Below are 20,539 nucleotides of genomic sequence, written 5' to 3' on the forward strand. Positions count from 1 at the left end.
TTTTTTTAAATTCTTAGTTGGCTACAATAATGCCTAACCTTCCCATTACAGCCTGACACTTCACAAACACTAAAGCAGGAGTGATTGTTTTTCCAAGTAGTCTATATATAATTCTGGTTTGCACATGTGTTTTTATAAGCCTTTATTTTCTAAAAACTTGACACGAGTGTTTCATGTATTTAAACATATGTATTTATGACTTGTTTCAAAGAATTTATCAATTTACTGACATAAGAACAAAATATCAACAAAAAAAATTATAAAAAGTTTAGTTTTCTTTCCTCAAGCCAAATCATTTCTTAAATTTCTGTGTGAAAACGTTAGTTCTAAAAGTCCACTATTTCCGGGGATTTAAGTGCGACAATCAATTTTCTTTTAAAATTAAATTATAAGAAAACGTACTCATAAAAAATTATATAATGGTTAAACATGACTTCCACCTTCACAAAATGCTGTCTATGGCTCTGCGGGGGTATATAGGCCTACAGTTGGGACTAGATGTCAACCAACTAATATTTAAATTGACTGACAGAGGCATGAAGGGGTAGATTGAGTACATATCCCATGAGGTACCATATGGATGTGAATAAATAACAACCACAGGAAAAAAAGTAGAAATAACAAAAACTTTTAATATATAATACACTTGTGATTGGAAAGATTTTAGTGAGTTAAAATGAATATAAATAATAGTAATTTACAATCCAAGGGGAAAAATAACTCAGCACAGGCTTACACACAGATCAACACCCTGGAAATATACAGTACACAAAATGCAAGCTGGTGTAACATTACGCCATGCACCGCAGAACACGCAAAGCTGCAACATCAGGAATGTTATAAGGGTGTTCAAAAGTTTTAACACAAAAGTTCATTGATTTATTCTCTTCAGTACAGGTTCTGTATATTATACATTCACATTATGATATCTATTAATAAAATAGTAAATTATAAAACAGATAAGCGCATAACATAATGCAAAAAATATTAAAGTAACATCACTGATAAATAAATACATACTGGCACTTTGGCAAAAAATTATGTCCAGGACAAAAAAATTAGCAAATGTATATTTTTATAAAAAACACAACCCTTGCTTTCAAAAGAAAACTACACATAACTCTAAAAGGAAATTAGCTACAGTTGTGAAATGATACCTTTTTGAAATTTTAATCGTGAACAGAAAATGTTTATGCGTATATGTTGAGATTTAATGATATTAAGCACCACAACTATCATACGAGGTTGCAAAATAGTCCTTGTCAATTGTGGCAACAGGCTTATCCAAATTATTTATTAATCAATATTTGCTAAATAAGGTGAATATTATTGGTAAATATTTGCTAATGTATTGAGAAAACTCTTATATCTGTACCTGTAGGTATTAATGCAAGCATTCAAAATTTTTGATTTGCATTTCTTCCTCCTCGGACACTCTGCCTCAATTTAATTTTAAAAGCCTTAAATTAATCAAATTTTTTTATTTAAATTACATTTGAGACAAAAAATAATATATTACATATAACTGTTAAATACATGACAGAACAAATCTTACTGTTTCTGAAGTTAGTATTTTAACTAGCTATACTATTTTTAAGTTATGAAATAAAATATTGCTATCTCTTGTCTGAACTGTGCTAGAACATAACATTAAGGAAAAAGCAAACATTTGGCAGACTAATAAAATTTAAAGTTGAGAACCCTCAATAACAATTCAAAATAAGCTAATGTATATAAAATTTTAAAAACAATATTGAAATTAAAATTTTAAATTTGATCATTGTCCAGAAAAAAATTGTTTGACTCTACAAACCACATAACCTTTAGACAGTTAATAGTTTCATGTAATTAAATAGAACAGAAGACAGTTGGTTTCATGAGTTAAATCAACATTACAAATAATTCTATATATATATATTAGATAAAAACTAAAAAAAAATATTTTTTTTAAATTCTATAGGAAAAAGTGAATATACTGAATACAACGGACATTAAAGCACATCTACAATATCAACATTCATACAGATAAAGACAGAATAAATACATTGGTACATTTTATTTTTTTAGACATCAAACTTACGAGTAACAAGATTGTGTAAAAGGAATGATCGGCATCAAAAATACAGCTGGAAAACCTATGACTAGATTGTACCTATATACATATTGACAAAGTACGAACAGATAGTCAAACACAAAACAACATATGTAGCTGGTCACAAATGCAACAAACTACACACCAGGCAACTTGGCAGTGGTAATAGTTCTGCACATAGGTAGGTACATTTACATGGTTAGAAACCGGAAAAGGAAAACCATTTAATGATCAGCCTGTTGTTGCCTCTCATGAGGCAAATTTGTTTCGGGATTTGGCGCTGAGTAGGATGCCAAGTTCTAAAAGCTTTCAATTCTCCGTTGATCTACTTTCTCTGGATGTGGACTAACTGGAGATGAGGAGATGCTGTCCGATAAGCACTCCCGGCTTTGCCTTTCCCCCGGAGCGACTCATCTGGCTCCTGATGCAAGTGAGCTCTGTACACTCGCCAAGCAGCAGCCTGCGAAGGCAAAGCAGTTTCCCCGACACGCATGCACAGGGGACTGTCGCAGGAAGCACACACACTTGGAATGTTTGTTCCCGAGGTGAAAGCCACACACCAGGGACACTAAAACTGCCTGAGAAGCAGCTCCAGCTTCCAACACAAGCCTGTACAACAGCTGCAGTTTGAACATGAGCATGGTTCCAACGGGTAATCTTAATGGGAAAACATCAGGTTGTTCATTCACACTATATGTGAAATATACATAGTAAAAAAAAACACACTTTTCATTTTTACTGAGCACTGGAGCAAAGGAAGTGTGGCAAACACTACCTTAAATACAATATATGGGTTGTTATAATGCTCAAATATTTAAATACAGCATTTCCAGGAAGATATACATACATTACTTTGTGCACATTTACTTGCTTGCTATAGTAGTTGATGACTAACTTTATATAAAGTTTATTTACAATTTTTTCAATACTTTATTCAATTAGCATGTTCAATACTTAGCATTTTGCACATATGTAGTACCTATTTTCTTTAAATATTTAAATACAGCATTTCCAGGAAGATATACATACATTACTTTGTGCACATTTACTTGCTTGCTATAGTAGTTGATGACTAACTTTATATAATACTTTATTTACAATTTTTTCATTACTTTATTCAATTAGCATGTTCAATACTTAGCATTTTGCACATATGTAGTATTTTCTTTAGATTAAGTTTCAACTACTCTAAAACCTTGTTAAAAAGATGTGAGATTACCAATAATATACAAAATTATTCTTGCTTATTCAGCCGGAAATATTTCAAGGGGATTTCAATGCCCTGTACACTTACAAATGTAATAACTCAGAGTTCCAAAACATTTAATGCAGAATATACGAATGACTATATTGTGAGAAAGCACACAGGATTTAGAGGAAATACAGCGATCCCCAGACACACGACCGGAAGCTGACGGCACACACAGGGTCGCAGGCTAGAGCTCAGTTCCAGGGGGAGGGGGGGGATCACGCGCTGGGCTTGACGCTGCAGCCGCGAGCACTCACGTGGTGCCAGTTCCCCTGGAACACCACCAGCCAATCAGCACATCTCCCCGCGGCACGGCATGACAAGGGTTCTCAACACGCGCTCCACAGAATGAGCATACATACAACATTTATGATGTTCAGCTGATTTCAAGTCAAAATTATTGTAGAAACTAAGCACAAGACTAAACACTTCATGCATATAGAGCAGAGGTTATATTTGTTTATTCTCCTATACTAAAATTTTTATTTAATCAAATAACTAATAACTAAAATTATTCAAATTTGTTGATAACCAATTTTATAGCAAAACATGATTTCTGAATCTTCATTTAAAGAATTTTATAGTTATAAAGGATATTCATAAAACCATCATAGTATTTCAGACTACAATTTGAAATGTAATTGATTGTTTTTTTATTTCCAAATTTCAACTGAATTTATCCAGGTTTTTTTTTGTGTTTTCCAGACCACGTCATGGCACTCAGAGGATTGTGAAGAGACGTGTAGCCCCGCCTCAAATTGTCTAAATATTTATTTGGTAATTTAATAATTTATTTTTCATGTTCTTTGCATTTCATTTACAGTAAGTTCTCTTCAACCGCATCCCTGAATTCAGCTCTGTACTACCTTTGTACTTTAATTTATTATGTGTTGGCTGTTTCAGTACTCATGTACCGCAAGGTACCATAGCTACGGCACATCCTGGGTGTTTTGTTTTCTGGTCACTGCGAGGCGTCACAAGTGGCGCTGAAGCCACACTTGCCGAGGGACTTGGGAGTCCTGCCTTGGACTGGGCAGGTTGGCCACCTTCACGACTTCCACGAGAGCCAATAAGAGTCCACTCGTCTGCAGCAACGTGTGCAGAAGTAAGGCCTCAGCTCTAGAATCACGGGCCAGGAGGAATCAGGCCGCTTTTTGTCCATTATTTTAACAATAAGGCAATTTCATTATTTTGAGTGCAATAATTTCACTGCTCATCTCGGGCATTGGTAGACAGTGTTGGATGAGCCTGACATTGTTAAATACTAAAGGAATTCAACAGTTTATCTGTGGTTATTATAATAACTCTAACTTTAGCTCCTAATAATCACTGCTAATGACTGTTGGTAGGCCATTTAATGCTGCATTTGAAAAACTGTGGCATTTCTCATGCGCATCACGAGTTAGAGCGAGACACTACTTGCTAGGTGTGTGACGCCTCAACCTGCAGGAAACAGACTCCATGCCACATAACTTGCTGTGTGGAGATCAACAAACCCACCAAGTGTTCAAATTCTTCAACAACTTATCTCAGCCTTTGGTAGGCATTGAACATGTATTATTTTGCACTTGGTAAGTTGCGGAGCAAAACTTTATTGAAAATTGCGCGACAAACATGTGTGAAAGAGGCTATAGTTAATACTACATGTCGCACCTGTTAATGTAAGTTGCGATCTACTATTTTATTTTGAGAAGTAATAATAAAAACATAAAAACTGCCTTAAAAAAACTCTTTGATTTTAAATACAACTAAATACAAACTTTTATTCTAAGGGCGAATAATTAATCATCAATGTCGGCAATAAGATGAACAATTAATGTCTCTTGTTACTATTCTGGGTTGCATAGCCGGGCCAACCTGGAATGTAACAACTTCATTTCCGCAAAATATATGAAAAACGACGAAACAAATTATTTTTTATTTTTATCATGGATTAGTTATTTGTTATGGATAAATGTTTTTTCTGTGTTGTGCTAGTTTAAATGTTCATAGAATTATTTTATTTATTTTTATTATTTTTTTTATTTGGAATTTATCACATGCCCACCAACAGTCGTATACTTTAGTGGTAGGCCCTACATGCAATAACAGGAACACAGTTATCACTACCAGTGATTGGACTCCCACCTCCGTCGGTACCATAGGAGGAAAACATCTATAGATGGCCAGCAAACGAGAGCAAGAGTACTGCACGTTTGTTGGTTGAAGTTCTAATTCTAATGATTAAATATTTGCAAGCCCTTCCCAATGATAAGTATTAACCCTGTCTCGAGAGTTACAAGGCACAGCGGGCGAACTCAGAACTCACCCCGATGCCGTAGCTCCAGCCCGTGCCGGCGGGGTTGTCGACGGTGACGCCGTACCGCCGGCACACCACGCCTGCACTCGTCACGGCCCACACCTCCCCCAGCACGGGTCCGGCCGACACGTGCTGGAACTCCACGCCTGCCGTGCCCGCGCTGCTGCTGCCTGCAGTGGGAACAAACACTTGCACTGTTCACTAGCCAAGAGGATCATGTTCAAGTATTTTATCTTTCTTAAACTCGACATTGACATCGTCCCGGGCTGCGCCCTTCCGAGCCCGATGTGCCACCACCTCCCCCCTTCCACCACTGCCCTCTACGCCCGCCCGCCGACGTGGCGTCAGTGCTCCGCTCCCGAGAGCTGCCGAGCGAGGACGAGCGGGCAGTGAGTGGCGAGCGCTGCGAGAGGAAGGAGCTCCACGCACCTGTCAGTGCTACAGGGGGAGACGGGCCTCGCCACACACGGGCTACGTCACGGCCCTGGGAACAGAGCAGCCGGGTCCACATGCCCGTCATACATGTGGTGGTGCCCTGAACCTCCACGAACACTTCAACCCCATTGCAGTAGCAACATATTTTAAGTTTTCAACTAAATACTAGGGATGGGACAGTTAAATACTCAAATTCTAGAAATAACATCAAATACTCAGTATTCGAAAGATACAATATTCAAAGGATAATATTTGAACAAAATTACTGGATGAAAAGTAGAAAATTAAAAAATTCAACACTGACAATTCTGAAGTATACTACGTCCATTCTACATTTTATATGAATCATATAAATAAAATTACAATACTTATTGATTTATGAATATTAGTACGTGAAACAAACAATTTAGGAATGAATGCAGTTGAATGTTTTAACATCTAACCAAAATTTTATTTGATCCTTGTCACCTAGATTCCAATTCGAGGGGTATCTTTGATGTACACTTTAAAGTTTTGAATTTGAGATTTTGATTAGAGAAGTAAGCTGTTGTTGTAATCTTTAAGTAATATGAAAATAAATAATGAATGTTATGGACATAAATGACAAAATAATTGGTATAATAATTCTAAATAAAGAAAAAAAAAACATAATTATATGTCAATGAAGCATCAGAGTAGATTAAATTAAAATCAGTAAACAATGAGAAATGGTGTGAGTTAAAAAAAAATTATTTAAAGTTTAGCACCGGCCCAACTACAACTAACTACCAACAATAAAAATCCTCCTAAGAAGTTTCTGAATGAGTTAGAAAATGTGTATCTTTCTAACAAAGTTAACACGTTGAAGGAGTTGAATAATGTATATGTAATTTTATAGCTATATGTATTCTGCATGAAAAAATTCTTAAAAGAAACTTATTAAACACATCTCACACATCTTACTGAAGTTTTTTTTATAGCAAGGGCATAGCCAGGATTTCATTTTGCAGGGACTGAGATGGGATAGGAGAGGCTTTGGCTTTGGCTTTGCCTGGCAAAGAAAGATAACTGCACTTAATGTTTTTATCAAGAATTGTTTAAAATTTTTACAGTTTTTAACGATGCCATTGAATGTGTTATGACTAAAATTAGTATTTGAAGTACAACCAAAAGTGGTAGGGAGCTCTTCCGCAGTATTCCACGGGAGATGGCCAGATGGGTAAGGAAGAGGATGGTGTCCCCTGGCTTTGCCCCTGCCATTGACAACGACTGTAGAGAACAAGTGAGTGTCTGTGTCGGGAGAGAAGCGCGAGCGTGGTCTCACCGCCGGCGGCCGGCGCGGAAGGGGACGCCACCGCCTGCCAGTGCGTGCCCTCCGGGAACACCGGGGTGACCTCGCGTCGCACAAACAGCTGGCCCCCGGAGTCCCGCCCCCACACCGCGCTGCGCCCCACCGACACCTGCTTCAGGGTCTTGCCCTCGGGGGGCTCCACCGCCTCCCACACCTCACCTGCAACCATTCCCCACCGACCACTGACCACTGCGTCTCCCGATACCTTGTGGCGTACACCGGTAGCGGATCCAGAGGGGGGGGGGGGGCTAATCCCCCTCCAAAAGCATCTGGGTCCACTATTGTTTTAGTGTTTGCCTAAAGCCTAGCCTCAGCTGGGTCAAGCCCCTCCCAAACCAAAATCCTGGATCCGCCACTGGCGTACACTACTCCCATACACATTTTAAACTGCTGTAACACAGTTATATACAAAACTCATAAAACAATGTTTAACTCTTGTGTTATTACATCCTCATACTTGTCAAAAAAATATGCAATGACCATTATATTGTTATATTGTACACATTATTATAAATATTATTTTTCAAAGACACGCTGCAAATCATACATTTAGCATGATGTACTGTCTGTACTTTTAGCTCAGTTAAAGTAAATAGGTGTCTATACTTGAGGCTAATTTAACGACAACAACTGCTCGGGAGAATGCAACCTAATCGGATGTGTGATGTTCACAAGAGTGTAAAATTGTATTAGTGATACAAGAACGGTAATAAAATGCTACAAAACCTGCATCCTGCTGAAGTGGGAACATAGAACATTGCTGAGACTGAAGTAGAAGCTTGGAAGCAGGTACAAAGGGAAGGTGGACCATCGCAAACACGGACAGCCTCCTCATGCTACCTGTTTCTAATGGCTAGCAACGAGTCTGCTGCTACTCCTGCAACATCCTTTCAAACCCTTCTCTCACCTCACGGTCTGCCGGGCCCCAAAACCTTACTATAGCTTTTCGTAAATACATAGTAAAAAGCCAAAATATAAACACTACAAACCAGAATTATAGATGCTATTTTTCAATGTCCACAGAATGTTTACATACCATGGTTTATAGTAGCAATGAAACGGATAGCTGTTTGGCCAGATACCGGATATTCAACCGAACACTGCAGATTGGCGCATTGTAACGAGCGAGGTGGCGCACGAACGATTGGGTGAACTTGGATGAAATAGGGTCTTTTCGTTCATGAGCTAAGTTAAGAAGTGTTTCATTGACTTGGTGAATTGATTGCAAACACAATCATTTGATGTTATTAAAAAAAATCGTGCTACTACAGTTTCAAAAGTATCATTTTAATATAATTCTAAACAGATTAAGTGACATAAAATGACATCGGTAAAGAAACAATCACCTTTATCGGAATATTTTGATAAAAACAGTGACGATCAAAAGTTTGCTGTTTGTTTGTTATGAAATGTTAAAATTTCTCGTGGCGGGTACCTATATAATATAATTCAATAATATTTTCATAACGTTATTGGTGTAAACTTCGTATTATTGTTAATTAAGTAAGCAAGCAGTAATATCCAAAAGAACATTAAGATTTCAACTTTAAAATACATAGTTTTATACAGGAAAACTACCTACACAAAGTGCTCTGAATCTTAACAGCAGAACCAAAATAATCATACAATATTTATGCAAGAATTTTTTTCCTAAAAATTTTGACGCCCTAAAATAACGGTGCAACGATTATGCGTGTGCGATTTTCATGTGATAAAACACAGTATTTCCACATTCCTCATGACTATGACTATGTCTATGACTATGACTATGTCTATGACTATGACTAAGTCAACTGTTCATGCACGCGGGCCTGCACCGGCGCCCCGTACGTGAGACTGACCCATGCGCTTGGACGCGGAGATGCCGAAGCGCCAGTAGGCAGAGCCGTCCTTGCCCACGGCCCACACCTGGTTGTCGGGGCCGCAGCTGATGCTGACCAGCGGCAGGTCGCTGGGGACGTGCTCCCACACCGTGCCCTGCGCAACACGCACGGCGCACGGCTAGTACCCACTGCACACACCCTGCACGCTTCGAGACCTACGCTTACAGTGTCTACAGGGACATGGCCAGGGGGAAGGTACAAGACATCTGGAACCCTTACTTCTGGGATTAAAAGAAAAAAAAAATTGGTTGTCTGTAAAGTCGGTTTACGGACGATAGTTCAACGTGACAACGTCATAACATAACATTGATGAAATGATTGCATAACTTTTATCAATAAAATTTAATCATTTTTATTGAATTATCACTATTTTGTATGGATACAAAGAAGGAGTGAAATGAAATCTACAATTTAATTGACAAATTTACTTTTATTTGCACTCATTAATTCAAATATGTTTATTACTTTAACGAACAGATTATTTTAACTATAACTTTTATACATGTTTGCTATTTAACTTCTTCCAATCTATGTTAAGGATAGGACGATGATAGGAAAAGTAGGAAACAAATGGGAGTGTTTCAAGTTTAATGTGCCTCGAAAAAGTCAAATCGATGGATGTTCCAATCGAGTGGAAGAGAGATAGATGCGGCGCAAGCGTACAATGAGTGAAACAGGACACAGCGTAATGGGACAATGTGCGTTACGGGACACTTTTTTGTGCGTGCAGCTGGCGTTCATCGATTTATTAGACGTTGTCACATCAAAAAAGCAAACACAGAATAAGAAAATTAAATCAAGTTATCTAAAAAAGGTTAAAGATAGATTATATTATTGTATAAGAATGATTGTAATCCTTAGTGGACCCCAATAATGTATTTCCTCCCCATTATAGCCCAACATGCCTAATACACAGAAGCTGCAGAAATATGTAGTGTTTCCAAGTTGTCTATATGGTATAATGTATAATACCAGTTTGCACACATGTTACTGTAAGCATGTCTTTCATACAAACTTGTGTATCATTATTAAATAACCCATATTCACAAAAAAAATTACTTGTTTTAATGTAATCAAACAACTGACTTAATAACAAAGTATTAAAAACAATTAATTACAAAACAAACTATAAAATGTTAAAGTTTTTTTCTCTCAAGAAAAATCATTATAAATGTCTATTTGTAAACATTGGAGTTCTAAAATCTACTATTATGTAAGATTTAGAGAGACAATCATTTTTATTTTAAAAAAAATTCAATAATTAAAAAAAACTTACTCACTAAAAATATTTATTTATACTGGATACCCTCCTTCACAATATCCTGTTTACAGCCTTTTTGTAGGTGAATGAATGAATGAATGAATGATTAATTGATTATATAAAAGAATGAATTAATGAAATGCCTAATTTCTAAAAATAATTAGACCTCAACACATTTCTTGGCATTTTTGTGTAGGACACACTCAGACATTACTGGAAAAAATCAATTAAGTAATGGAAAGTATTCTTTGCTCTCAGTACAGATTAAACAAAAAGTAAATATGCTTTAGACGTCGGAGAAGCAGCAATAGGTATGACACACACAGGGAAGTGAACCGCATAGTGAACATATTTTAATTAAAACACACACATGTTGCAGTGACCCAGTACTCACGGCTGGACAGGAGTTGGACACTCCTTTCCTGAACAAAGCATCTCCATTGACGGCCACCGCCCAAGCATCGATCAGACTGTCCACTCCGTCCTCCATGTCCACCTAGAGAATAAAGGACCAGGTCAAATCACACTATCTATAATATATATTTTGTAAGATGATTATAGCAGTTTAAATTGATAGCACTGTATGTTATTCTTGCACATAATGAACTGATATATTTTTAAATGTTTATGTATTTACATATTTTATTTATTTTTTATTTATTTATTAATTTGTAATTTGTCACATGCCCCCCAACAGTCGTAGACTTTAGTGGTGGGCACTACATGCAATAACAGGAACACAGTTATCACTACCAGTGTATGGACTCCCACCTCCGTCGGTATCATAGGAGGAAAACATCTGCAGATGATGGCCAGCAAACAAGAGCAAGAGTACCACACACTAGCAATCATAATAACAAAACAGACAAAACACATTATGTACTATGCAAGACTAGTTCTTTAATTTTAAATGTTTTCTTCTAGATTTGTCCGAGTGAACCAGAGACCCACACGCAGACGGTGACACCGCTCGTGACGTCACCTGCAGCGAGACGTCGACGAGCCTGGTGGTGCCCAGCTCCTGCCACGGCCCGCTGGTGGTCAGCTGTGCCTTGCGCACCCAGCGCCGCCGCCTCACGTAGTCCGTGAAGCCCTTCTGGCCGTGGTACGTGGCGGGGAAGTCCAGCGCGTACTGCCAGCCCTCCTTGTCCACCCCTCCCGGCGCGTGGAAGTCTATGTGCCAGTCGCACACCTGCTGACCACACCCCCCGCCTTACTCAGCTGCAATGTTTTTAAAACACATTCCACATATTATGGGTTACTCTTCAGAATAATAACATCAATTGCTTTTTTTTTTTAAAAAAAAAAAAAGGGGGTTGTTTGTAAAGTCGGTTCACGGACGACAATTTTACGTGATAACGTCATAAGAAAACATAGATGGAAAAATTGCATACTTTTTTAATTTTCAAATATTAGTTACAGTTTTTTGCAAATTTAAATTTAAATAATTATGTTTAAACATAATCACGAACAATTAGTTAAAAAAAAAAAAACCCGCCTTAACCTGTTTGATATCGTAGAAGATTTTTTCTCGCACGGTGGTTGGCCCGTTCTTGCACGCTCGGCCCAGGCGGAATGCGACAATTTTTCGTGCGTGCAGCCGGCGTCCGTCGATTCATAAGACGTTATCACGTCAAAATGTCGATATTGATTGACGTGCGTGTGGCCGCGGGATGAGTCGACTCACCCACTGCCAGTGCATGGAGAGCAGCCGGGTCTTGTCGCGCGTGCGCCGGTGCCGCCCGCTCTTGTCGCTCCACATGTAGCGGTCCGTGGGCAGGCCGTGGGCCGTGTAGCCCGTCAGGGGGTTCCAGCGCTGGTTCTCGTACACCAGGTGCGTGTGCGTGTCCCTCATCTGGTGGATGCCAGTGCTGCTGGTCTCCAGGCCTGCGCTCCCACACGCCACAGATCACACCAGAAGCCAAACAGGAGGTTAACATAATCACTTCGTACATTTTCAAAAAAATTATAACATAAAATATCGTCAAACCTAATTAGCTAAAAAAAAAACTTCTGATACAAATTCAAAATAAATTTTGGTGGCAAAACAAAAAAAAAAAAAAAAGAACTTTGCTTAGTTTGGATACAGAATTTTACTATGCAATGTAAATTACAAAAAAGTGCTAATCTTTAATGAAACGAATCTGACGTGTAATGAAATTGGAAAATGTTTCGTTTAGGTTTCACCTCTAAGTAAAATTGCTTCCAATGTTGTTATTTTCCATAGGTTTTTTTCTTTTGATGTATTGCTAAGAGAATTGTTATATGACGTTTTAATAATTGATGCATCACTCTTGTGGGGTCTCGGCACACGGAAGACCAAACTTGCACATTGTCGCTGCGGTGCGCCGACGAGGCTCACCTCTGAGGAAGGCGCCGCCCCAGCCGCCCGTGTACACCCAGCCGGTGCAGTCGTAGCCCAGCCCCCAGGTGACTCCGGCCGAGCACGTCTCCACGAGCCGCAGGTGGCCCCCCATCTGCCTCCAGAACATGTCCAGGGGGTGCACGATCACCTGCCGGGGCGAGAGAGCGGGCCCCCGTCACTGCTGTACCTCGCCCCGGAGAGCAAACACTGGGGGCGAGATATCCACTGGGGAGGGGGCAGTGGGAAGGAAGTTCCAGATACTTGATTATAAACCCATTGCATGTCAGGAACCATAACAATTTTGCTTTCTGTTTGAAATAAAATAAATTAATCAATGCACCGTTTGGTCTATGTTTTTGTTACTGAATTATTTATCACAAACTATTTAGTATTGTGAAATATAGAAGAAGAAAAAATATGTATGAACTTACGAAAGCCCTTAATTCAGTGTAATTTCCATAACTGCACAAAGACAAAGAGTGTAAAAATAAGCAAATCCTAGATCATCTTCATTCTTTCATTTTTTTTAGGCACCAGTCAAGTGTTTAGAATGTTCATATTCATGATATCCTTGGCATTAAACGTTGGAGGAGCATGCTCAAAATTTTTAAAACTCCAAAATTGATGTAGTATAACACTAAGGCCAGTGGCAAGTCCAAGGGGAACATTTGCGGGCTGAAGCTTACCCTAATCTGACTGCATATTACACAGAAATTTAGTCCATTTCTTTGTGAATATCTACATCCACCACGAACAATGACAACTGTTGCTTGTTTTCTAGAATAATCACGACACATATAAAGGTGTGCTATGAGTGAGCAAGAAGTGTTAAAAAAGAATTTAGCAAAGAATTTTTTTAAAAACTGAAATTTACACACAACCATAACTAGTACTGAAATTTATGCTCTACATTATTCTAACTGGAAATTTTACAGCTGTGTCATTCCCACTTTTCACAAGCAGACAAAATTGCCCCTCAGCTTTTGATCATTTGCCAAAAGCCTTAGAGTAGAGATAATTTCCACCAGACTGTATGATAATTCTAGTACGAGGTACCACAATTTCCATGCGTTCCATAGAAACAGTCAGACTGCCATGTTTCCTCTACTACCTTCATTACTTAGGTATGAGTTATGTTATGAGTAGGGACAAGTTATTATGCTTTTATTTTTAGACCAATTTACATTTTTTTTAAATTGGCAATTTCTGTGGTTTTTTTTATAAAAACTATATTTTTCATAAAGACAGTGTATTAGTCAACAAATATGACACTAAGAATTATAACTAATACAGTGGAAAGAGTTTAAAGAGAAATGTACAAACAAAAACTTGAATATTTTTAAAATTTACTTTTTGATTTTATTTACCGAATTATCAACATGTTTAGTGATTTTGTGTATTTATAATTTTAATAAACTGTGTTACATGATAACTTAATGCTTATAGAGAGGTATTTTACTACATACACGCTGTAGCATTAAGGCAATTATTCGGCTAATCTGAAAATATGTATGATAACCTGAACAGATCTTGGCCCCCAATCAGTTCGGATTAGCAGGACTTTATTGTAAATATTATAACCAATCTTTACTGATACGTCATACATTTTAACAATAAAATTATTAAGTATTAAGTTTAAGATGTCTACGATGGAATTACTTGGGAAGATTAAAAAATAAATCTGCACGTGCCCTGTGTGAAAAATGGATCAAAGTGAGCAAAATTGATACGAGTTAGTGAAAGATGCAAAAAATGTAAGGTTAAGTTTTTTTTTATCACTTTGGTCCATACATCTAGGTACAAACCTCTTGCTAAATCAAAAACAATACATTCATTGAATGTAATAATTTATAAATTAAAAGCTTACATTATCATGATTAATTTCATGGTTTTAGGGCAATTTGGTGCTACATGGTGTATTAAATGGTACTTCAGTGCTACATGGTGTATACTTTTCTGTGTTTTTTGTTTTTATCACAATTAACCATATAGGTAAACTTATCCCTAGTTATGAGTTATTGCTCTAATTAAAAACTCTCCTTTAAAATGTCAGGCTGAGTGGGTTCCAGTCCCTGCAGGAGCAAAGAATTTTTAGAATATGCTTTCAGACTAATTACATTTAGTGAGTTAATATGGTGGCTGTCCCTCGTTAATTCTGCCGTAAATTTATACAAAAACCTTCAAGAAAATTCTATAGCTGATCCCAATGGTTTCTGCCAGCTCCGTGACTTTTTAGCAACTGTTTTTTGAAGGGAAAAAAAATGCTTTAAACTTTTTAATTATCTCTACTGTTTGAATGACACTTGTTTGCCTCAAACACTGTTCTCTTTTATCTGTCTCTTTACTGGTTTTGAACCATGAACACCACAAACACGATGGAAACAGGGTTGCAGAAGATGACCTTTGTTTCACCCATCACACATCTCTGACAAGTCTGTGACAAGTACGTGCTTGAAAACTTTGTACGTGGCCAAAATGGTGTGTCTGGTCTCTTACCATCTTCGACTGGTACACAATTTTCTTCAGCAACACATCTCCCAGGATGTTGACGTGGGTGACGAAGTGAGGCTTCTGGCGGTGCCGGAAGTACGTGAACAGCTGGTCGTCAACGGTGATCTGCCACAAACAAACAATGGAAAGTCAGTGAAAAAGTTGAAAACTACAGTACAAACAACATACCAGTCATACCATATTCATTCACTTGTCACAACTTAACATAGAAGAAAAGACAACTGGCCTTCATCAAAGACCGTGCTGACGTCTCGAGCCAAGGGAGGTGAGATGAAGGTGACAGCAGCAATGAAACCGAAAAATCCAAGAGCACACCGAGAAAACTCACAGAATCACCGATACCTTTCTTTCTTGCGAAAATTCCGGGTGGGACTTGCCACATCTCCATTGATAGCGGTTCAAAGTTATGAAGCCACATATTTTACCACAGAACAATTTTGAAATTAAAAATATTTTGCTAGAATTTATTGCTTAATCAAAGTTGTACCTACTTAGTTTCAAAAGAAAGAACTTTCCAACTAAACACCATTCAAAACTTATTACACAATATGTGTGACACATGACATGGCATACATTTATTTTTGCTGTAATGTTCCTTCCTATTTTCCTTACAATTTTTTTTTGTTTTGTGTAATATTCCTCTAAATGGGATGCATTAATGATAGTCACAAAAATTTTTTTAAAAATGTGGATGTTTTCTGCTGCTGTTGCTGTGTTTTAAATAGCAACTGCTGGCCGTATACTGCAACAGTAACTTTAAAAAATGTGGAAAGTTCAGGTTTTCCACTCCCTAAGTGCACTCGCATTTTCATCCCAAGACTTGGCCTAAAACATTGACACACAAAGATGAGATAAAATCTTAGATTGGATTGAATAAGCTACAATGAAACCATGTCATGCAGGTTTTTTTAAAAAGGAATTATTTCTACACAAATTTAATGGTAACATGTGTGTTACGGGTATACATATTGTGCAGGATTATTAAAACTTATAAAACAACATAATTTATAAACAGGAGACCTCTTACAAAGTTTCTCAGGGTGTCCACATAAAAAATGTAATAAAATATCCCTGAATTGACATATTCAAAATTTCGAATTTCCATGACTAATTTTTTATTTTTATTTTTAATAATTTATATTTCAATTTTCTGAAAGAGATGAAAATTCAGCCAAAACCATCCCCATAGCTGGTCTTGTTAGAACAGACCTTTGCAAATGCCATTTTAATGTGTGTATGGTTAATGCGCTAACACACCTCTGAAAAAAAAAAATGCTTTCGATGTCTGGATGAATGCAGACTGGAGCATGACATTTTGCCCAAAAAATTACCATCACTATGGAATTTCCGTGGACTTTCCAGGATTTCGAGTGAATTTCCCGAACATTCCTGGACTAATCCCAACATCCCAACACAGACAGCCTGTATTCTACCGTTGCACAAGCCAACCGCGTGCACGCGTGCCCACCTTGAAGCCCTCCTCCTCGCAGAGCAGGGTCAGGGTGAACTCGCAGCCCCTCCGCAGGGGCGCGTCGCCCTCGCGCTCCTCGTCGCCCCACTGCCCGGCGACCAGGGAGTTGCGCACCACCACGGACTCCTCGAAGCGCGGGTTCAAGTGCAGCGCCACGTCCCGGGCGTCCTGGTCGGGCCGCTCCGGCGAGCCGGCGTGCAGGCACTGCAGGTTCACTGTGAACCTGGCCCACCGCCCCGCGTGAGCCTCCCGTCCTCACCGCGTGCTCACGCACCACGAGGGGCCAACTGACGGAGTGGATGTACCTGGGGGGGTTCAGGACCCCCCACAGCCATGTCCTGGTGTGAACCAGGTGTGTTCGGCAGATGAGTCCTGCTACACCATCTGGTGATTGTCCGGCGACGCCTGGTACTCGAGGCTGCCATTTCACGACTTTTCCAGAATCTTTCAACATTCTTAACAGTTTTTTTTTTTTTTTGACGTGATAACGTCTCATAAATCGATGAACGCCGGCTGCACGCACGGAAAAGCATGACTAATTGTCACGTTCCGCCCGAGCCGAGCGTGCAAGAAACCGGCCAACCACAACGTGCGAGAAAATCTTCTATAATGTCAAACAGGTTGAGGCAGGGCTTTTTAAAAGCAGCAATTTAAAAAAAAATTGATTTATTTGTCCAATTTTGTCATTTCAAATTAACAATTTATTGACATTGATTTGATTTCAGTTTATTTCTATAACTAATTGTTCGTGATTATATTTAAACAAATTATTTAAAATTAAATTTGAAAAAACTGTAAATAATATTTGAAAATTAAAAAGTATGCAATTTTTCATCAATGTTTTCTTATGACATTATCACGTAAAAATATCGTCCGTAAACCGACTTTACAGACAAACCCCCCCCCCCCCCCCCCCCCCTTTATTTTCATTAAAGGTGATTTGTCTAATCTACATTTATAACCTAAATTACAAATAAGCCTACACCTTGGTGGCCTAATGGCAGCCTCGGATGCTGGATTTTGCCCTTCTGTCTACAGTAGGTAGATGCTTCAGAACAATGAGTAGGCAGTACATAAATTTGTATCTCCTGAGATGTAAGTATTAGTGAAAAAAATGATTCAAGACTACATAAGAGGAGATCGTGAGGCTGGATGTATACTCTAAAACACGTCTTACTGTCATGATATTTTGGACGGTGTTGGTGAAATGAAGCAGAATTCCTTAAAAGGTTTGTATCAGGTATCATTCAGTTTAATTATGTATAGTGTTGTGTGCTTGTTTGGTAATGTCCCGCTAAAGGGGTTGAGTAACATAAAATTTTTGTGGTCATAACGACGCTACATTGAGATAATATTGGTACCTGATTTTCGAAAATATTGCACATTTGTATTTCCTGCTTGTGATTTAAGAACATTAATGCATTATGTACTAAACATCTATGGTACATGATGGAACCTAGACTTATTATTATTATTATTATTATTATTATTATTATTATTATTATTATTATTATTATTATGTTGTTGCTCACAATACTTAAGAGATCATTTTAAACAGGTTGAAATATCAGAACACACCAATAGGCTCTGCTCTCTGTAGGAGAACAGAAGTTTAATACGTACTTTATTTCAAATTTCTGCACTAGCTCCCCACCTATATCACATATTGGAGTGTTGCTGGGGTAGTTCTGGTTTAAAATTAAACCCGGCACCCTCAGGGGCGCAACAACTAAATTTCCAAAGGGGGTGCAATAAATATACCTTTTTATAAAGAATCATCGATCCCCCCTAATGAAGTGGGGGGTCCGGGGGTCCTCCCCCGGGAAAATTTGTATTTCAAGGTGGAAAATGGTGCTATTTAAGCAGTTTTACTAAAGATTGATTACACAGCATTTTATTTGCCACCGTTTGCCCCCACTTCAAGATTTCATAAGGGTGGGGGGGGGGGACAAAATACCCTTGCCCCCCCCCCCCCCCTGTTGTTGCGCCCCTGGGCACCCTACAAAACATAATCCAGATGCTCAGAGCTCAGCTCGAATGTCGGTCGACGGTCCTGCCACTCGGCGTGGAACTGCTTGGAGAGTGGGCACTGGCGTTCACCTGTAGGCGTCGTCCGGAACGGAAGCCTCGATGGTCAGCACGCTGCCGGGAGGGAAGCCGTTGTGGAGGGCGGCCAAGTAGGGGGTGACGTTGCCCGCCACGTCCAGCTCCTGTGCGTAGAGCTCCCCGCGCAGTTGGCTTGCCTGCACGCACCAATCACAGCAGCATCACAGCATACCTCTAGTTCTTCTCCTCTCTCAATCAGCCATCTTTAGGTGAACGCACAAACAGACGAGTGAAAATATTTTACGGCTTCAAATGTACACATCATAAATAGGTATTCTATTAGATGTGTTTACACTAAACAATTCAAGAGGAACTTGCAAAAAACAGTAAAGAAAAAAGATGAATTTATAGTGGACAAAACCAGCAATAAAACTCAGAATGCATGCATTATCTGTTTGTCTGTGTCGCAGCGGTGTAACGCTTATAAAAATGTAGCCAGCGCTTGTTGGCATCATTCATTTTTGGTTATGTGTATTTCCCTGAGTTTTCACTGATTTTACCTGTCCAACAAAAAAAATTTTTTCTGTCTCAATTAATTTGGCAAGATTAAAAATGTGCATTACATTAAAAATAGGTAAGTATCGAAACACACTTTGACCACATGCAACATGTCAAATTAACCAAAAAATTTTTTTCCACATACACAGTTTGCACTGCTATCCTTTCCAGCAATGCTATGCAACCAACGCTGCCAGGCAATCATACAAAACTACTATATTTCGTCCAAATTTGAAACTATACATTATTGATTGTGACTATGTGAATTACTATTGAAATTTGATGATACAGGGTTGATCCATTAGTTGTTGTTACGTTTAATTACTGATAATAGATGGATTTTCAACTAAAGATGAATCTGTGATTAAAGTACAGACTGGTTTTAAGACATTAAAGAAACACACTACTATTAAAAAACCAATTTGATAATTAACATTTTGTCTATATTCCTGTGCTTTCCAGGTTTTCGAAAACACATTTTGAACTTCCTGAGTTTTGCCTGTTTCCCCGGAACCCTGGCGCCGTCCCCACGCACCTCCAGAGTGGCCGGGTCGAACACGAACACGTCTCCCAGGCTGGTCGTGATCCACGTGGCACCGGGGCTCGGGGCTCCGTGGGCGTTCCACATCTGGCAGCACACTGCGGCACATGTTCACCTGTTGTTCCCAGAGGAGGTCCAACAGCAATTGTCGGAGAATCAAACATGCAACCTCTTCAACTATTCAAAGAATTCAAGCTCATTCAAAATATGAGAGTGAATCTCACCGAGTATGGCGTCTGAAACTTAGAAAAGGCGTTCTGCCACATGGTGACGATAGCTTCCGGATTCCCGAGTCGGACCACGGCAATCAGCTGCCCCCCTACAGTAATGCCCTGAACTTACGCGACACGTGGGACCGAGCGACAACCGTGCGAGTCGAGCCGGACACAATTTTGCACATAAATACATGCATGTAAACTATGTTTGGTTGAGACCGGAAAACAATGAAAACAATAAAAAAAAATAGTAATAAATTTTTTAAATAATACAAAAAAATTA

General features: G+C 38.7%; 1 protein-coding gene across 3 annotated transcripts in view; it reads right to left on the bottom strand.

Annotated features, from left to right (window-relative positions):
- Window positions 1–621: 621 nt before the first annotated feature.
- LOC134542467 (tectonin beta-propeller repeat-containing protein) overlaps window positions 622–20,539 on the bottom strand; it is a 41,009-nt gene continuing 21,091 nt past the window's right edge. For all 3 annotated transcript variants that reach the window (XM_063386771.1, XM_063386770.1, XM_063386772.1), the window contains 12 exons: window positions 20,036–20,139; window positions 18,997–19,139; window positions 16,894–17,119; window positions 15,411–15,530; window positions 12,912–13,062; window positions 12,237–12,436; window positions 11,532–11,741; window positions 10,944–11,045; window positions 9,247–9,382; window positions 7,379–7,564; window positions 5,650–5,810; window positions 622–3,613 (listed from right to left, as the gene is read on the bottom strand). In XM_063386771.1, the coding sequence (XP_063242841.1) occupies window positions 3,560–3,613; window positions 5,650–5,810; window positions 7,379–7,564; window positions 9,247–9,382; window positions 10,944–11,045; window positions 11,532–11,741; window positions 12,237–12,436; window positions 12,912–13,062; window positions 15,411–15,530; window positions 16,894–17,119; window positions 18,997–19,139; window positions 20,036–20,139 (1,793 nt within the window). In that variant the 3' untranslated portion in view covers window positions 622–3,559. The remainder of the gene's footprint in view (window positions 3,614–5,649; window positions 5,811–7,378; window positions 7,565–9,246; window positions 9,383–10,943; window positions 11,046–11,531; window positions 11,742–12,236; window positions 12,437–12,911; window positions 13,063–15,410; window positions 15,531–16,893; window positions 17,120–18,996; window positions 19,140–20,035; window positions 20,140–20,539) is intronic.

The sequence above is a fragment of the Bacillus rossius genome (genome assembly GCF_032445375.1).
Source record: "Bacillus rossius redtenbacheri isolate Brsri chromosome 4 unlocalized genomic scaffold, Brsri_v3 Brsri_v3_scf4_2, whole genome shotgun sequence".
NCBI lineage: Eukaryota > Metazoa > Arthropoda > Insecta > Phasmatodea > Bacillidae > Bacillus > Bacillus rossius.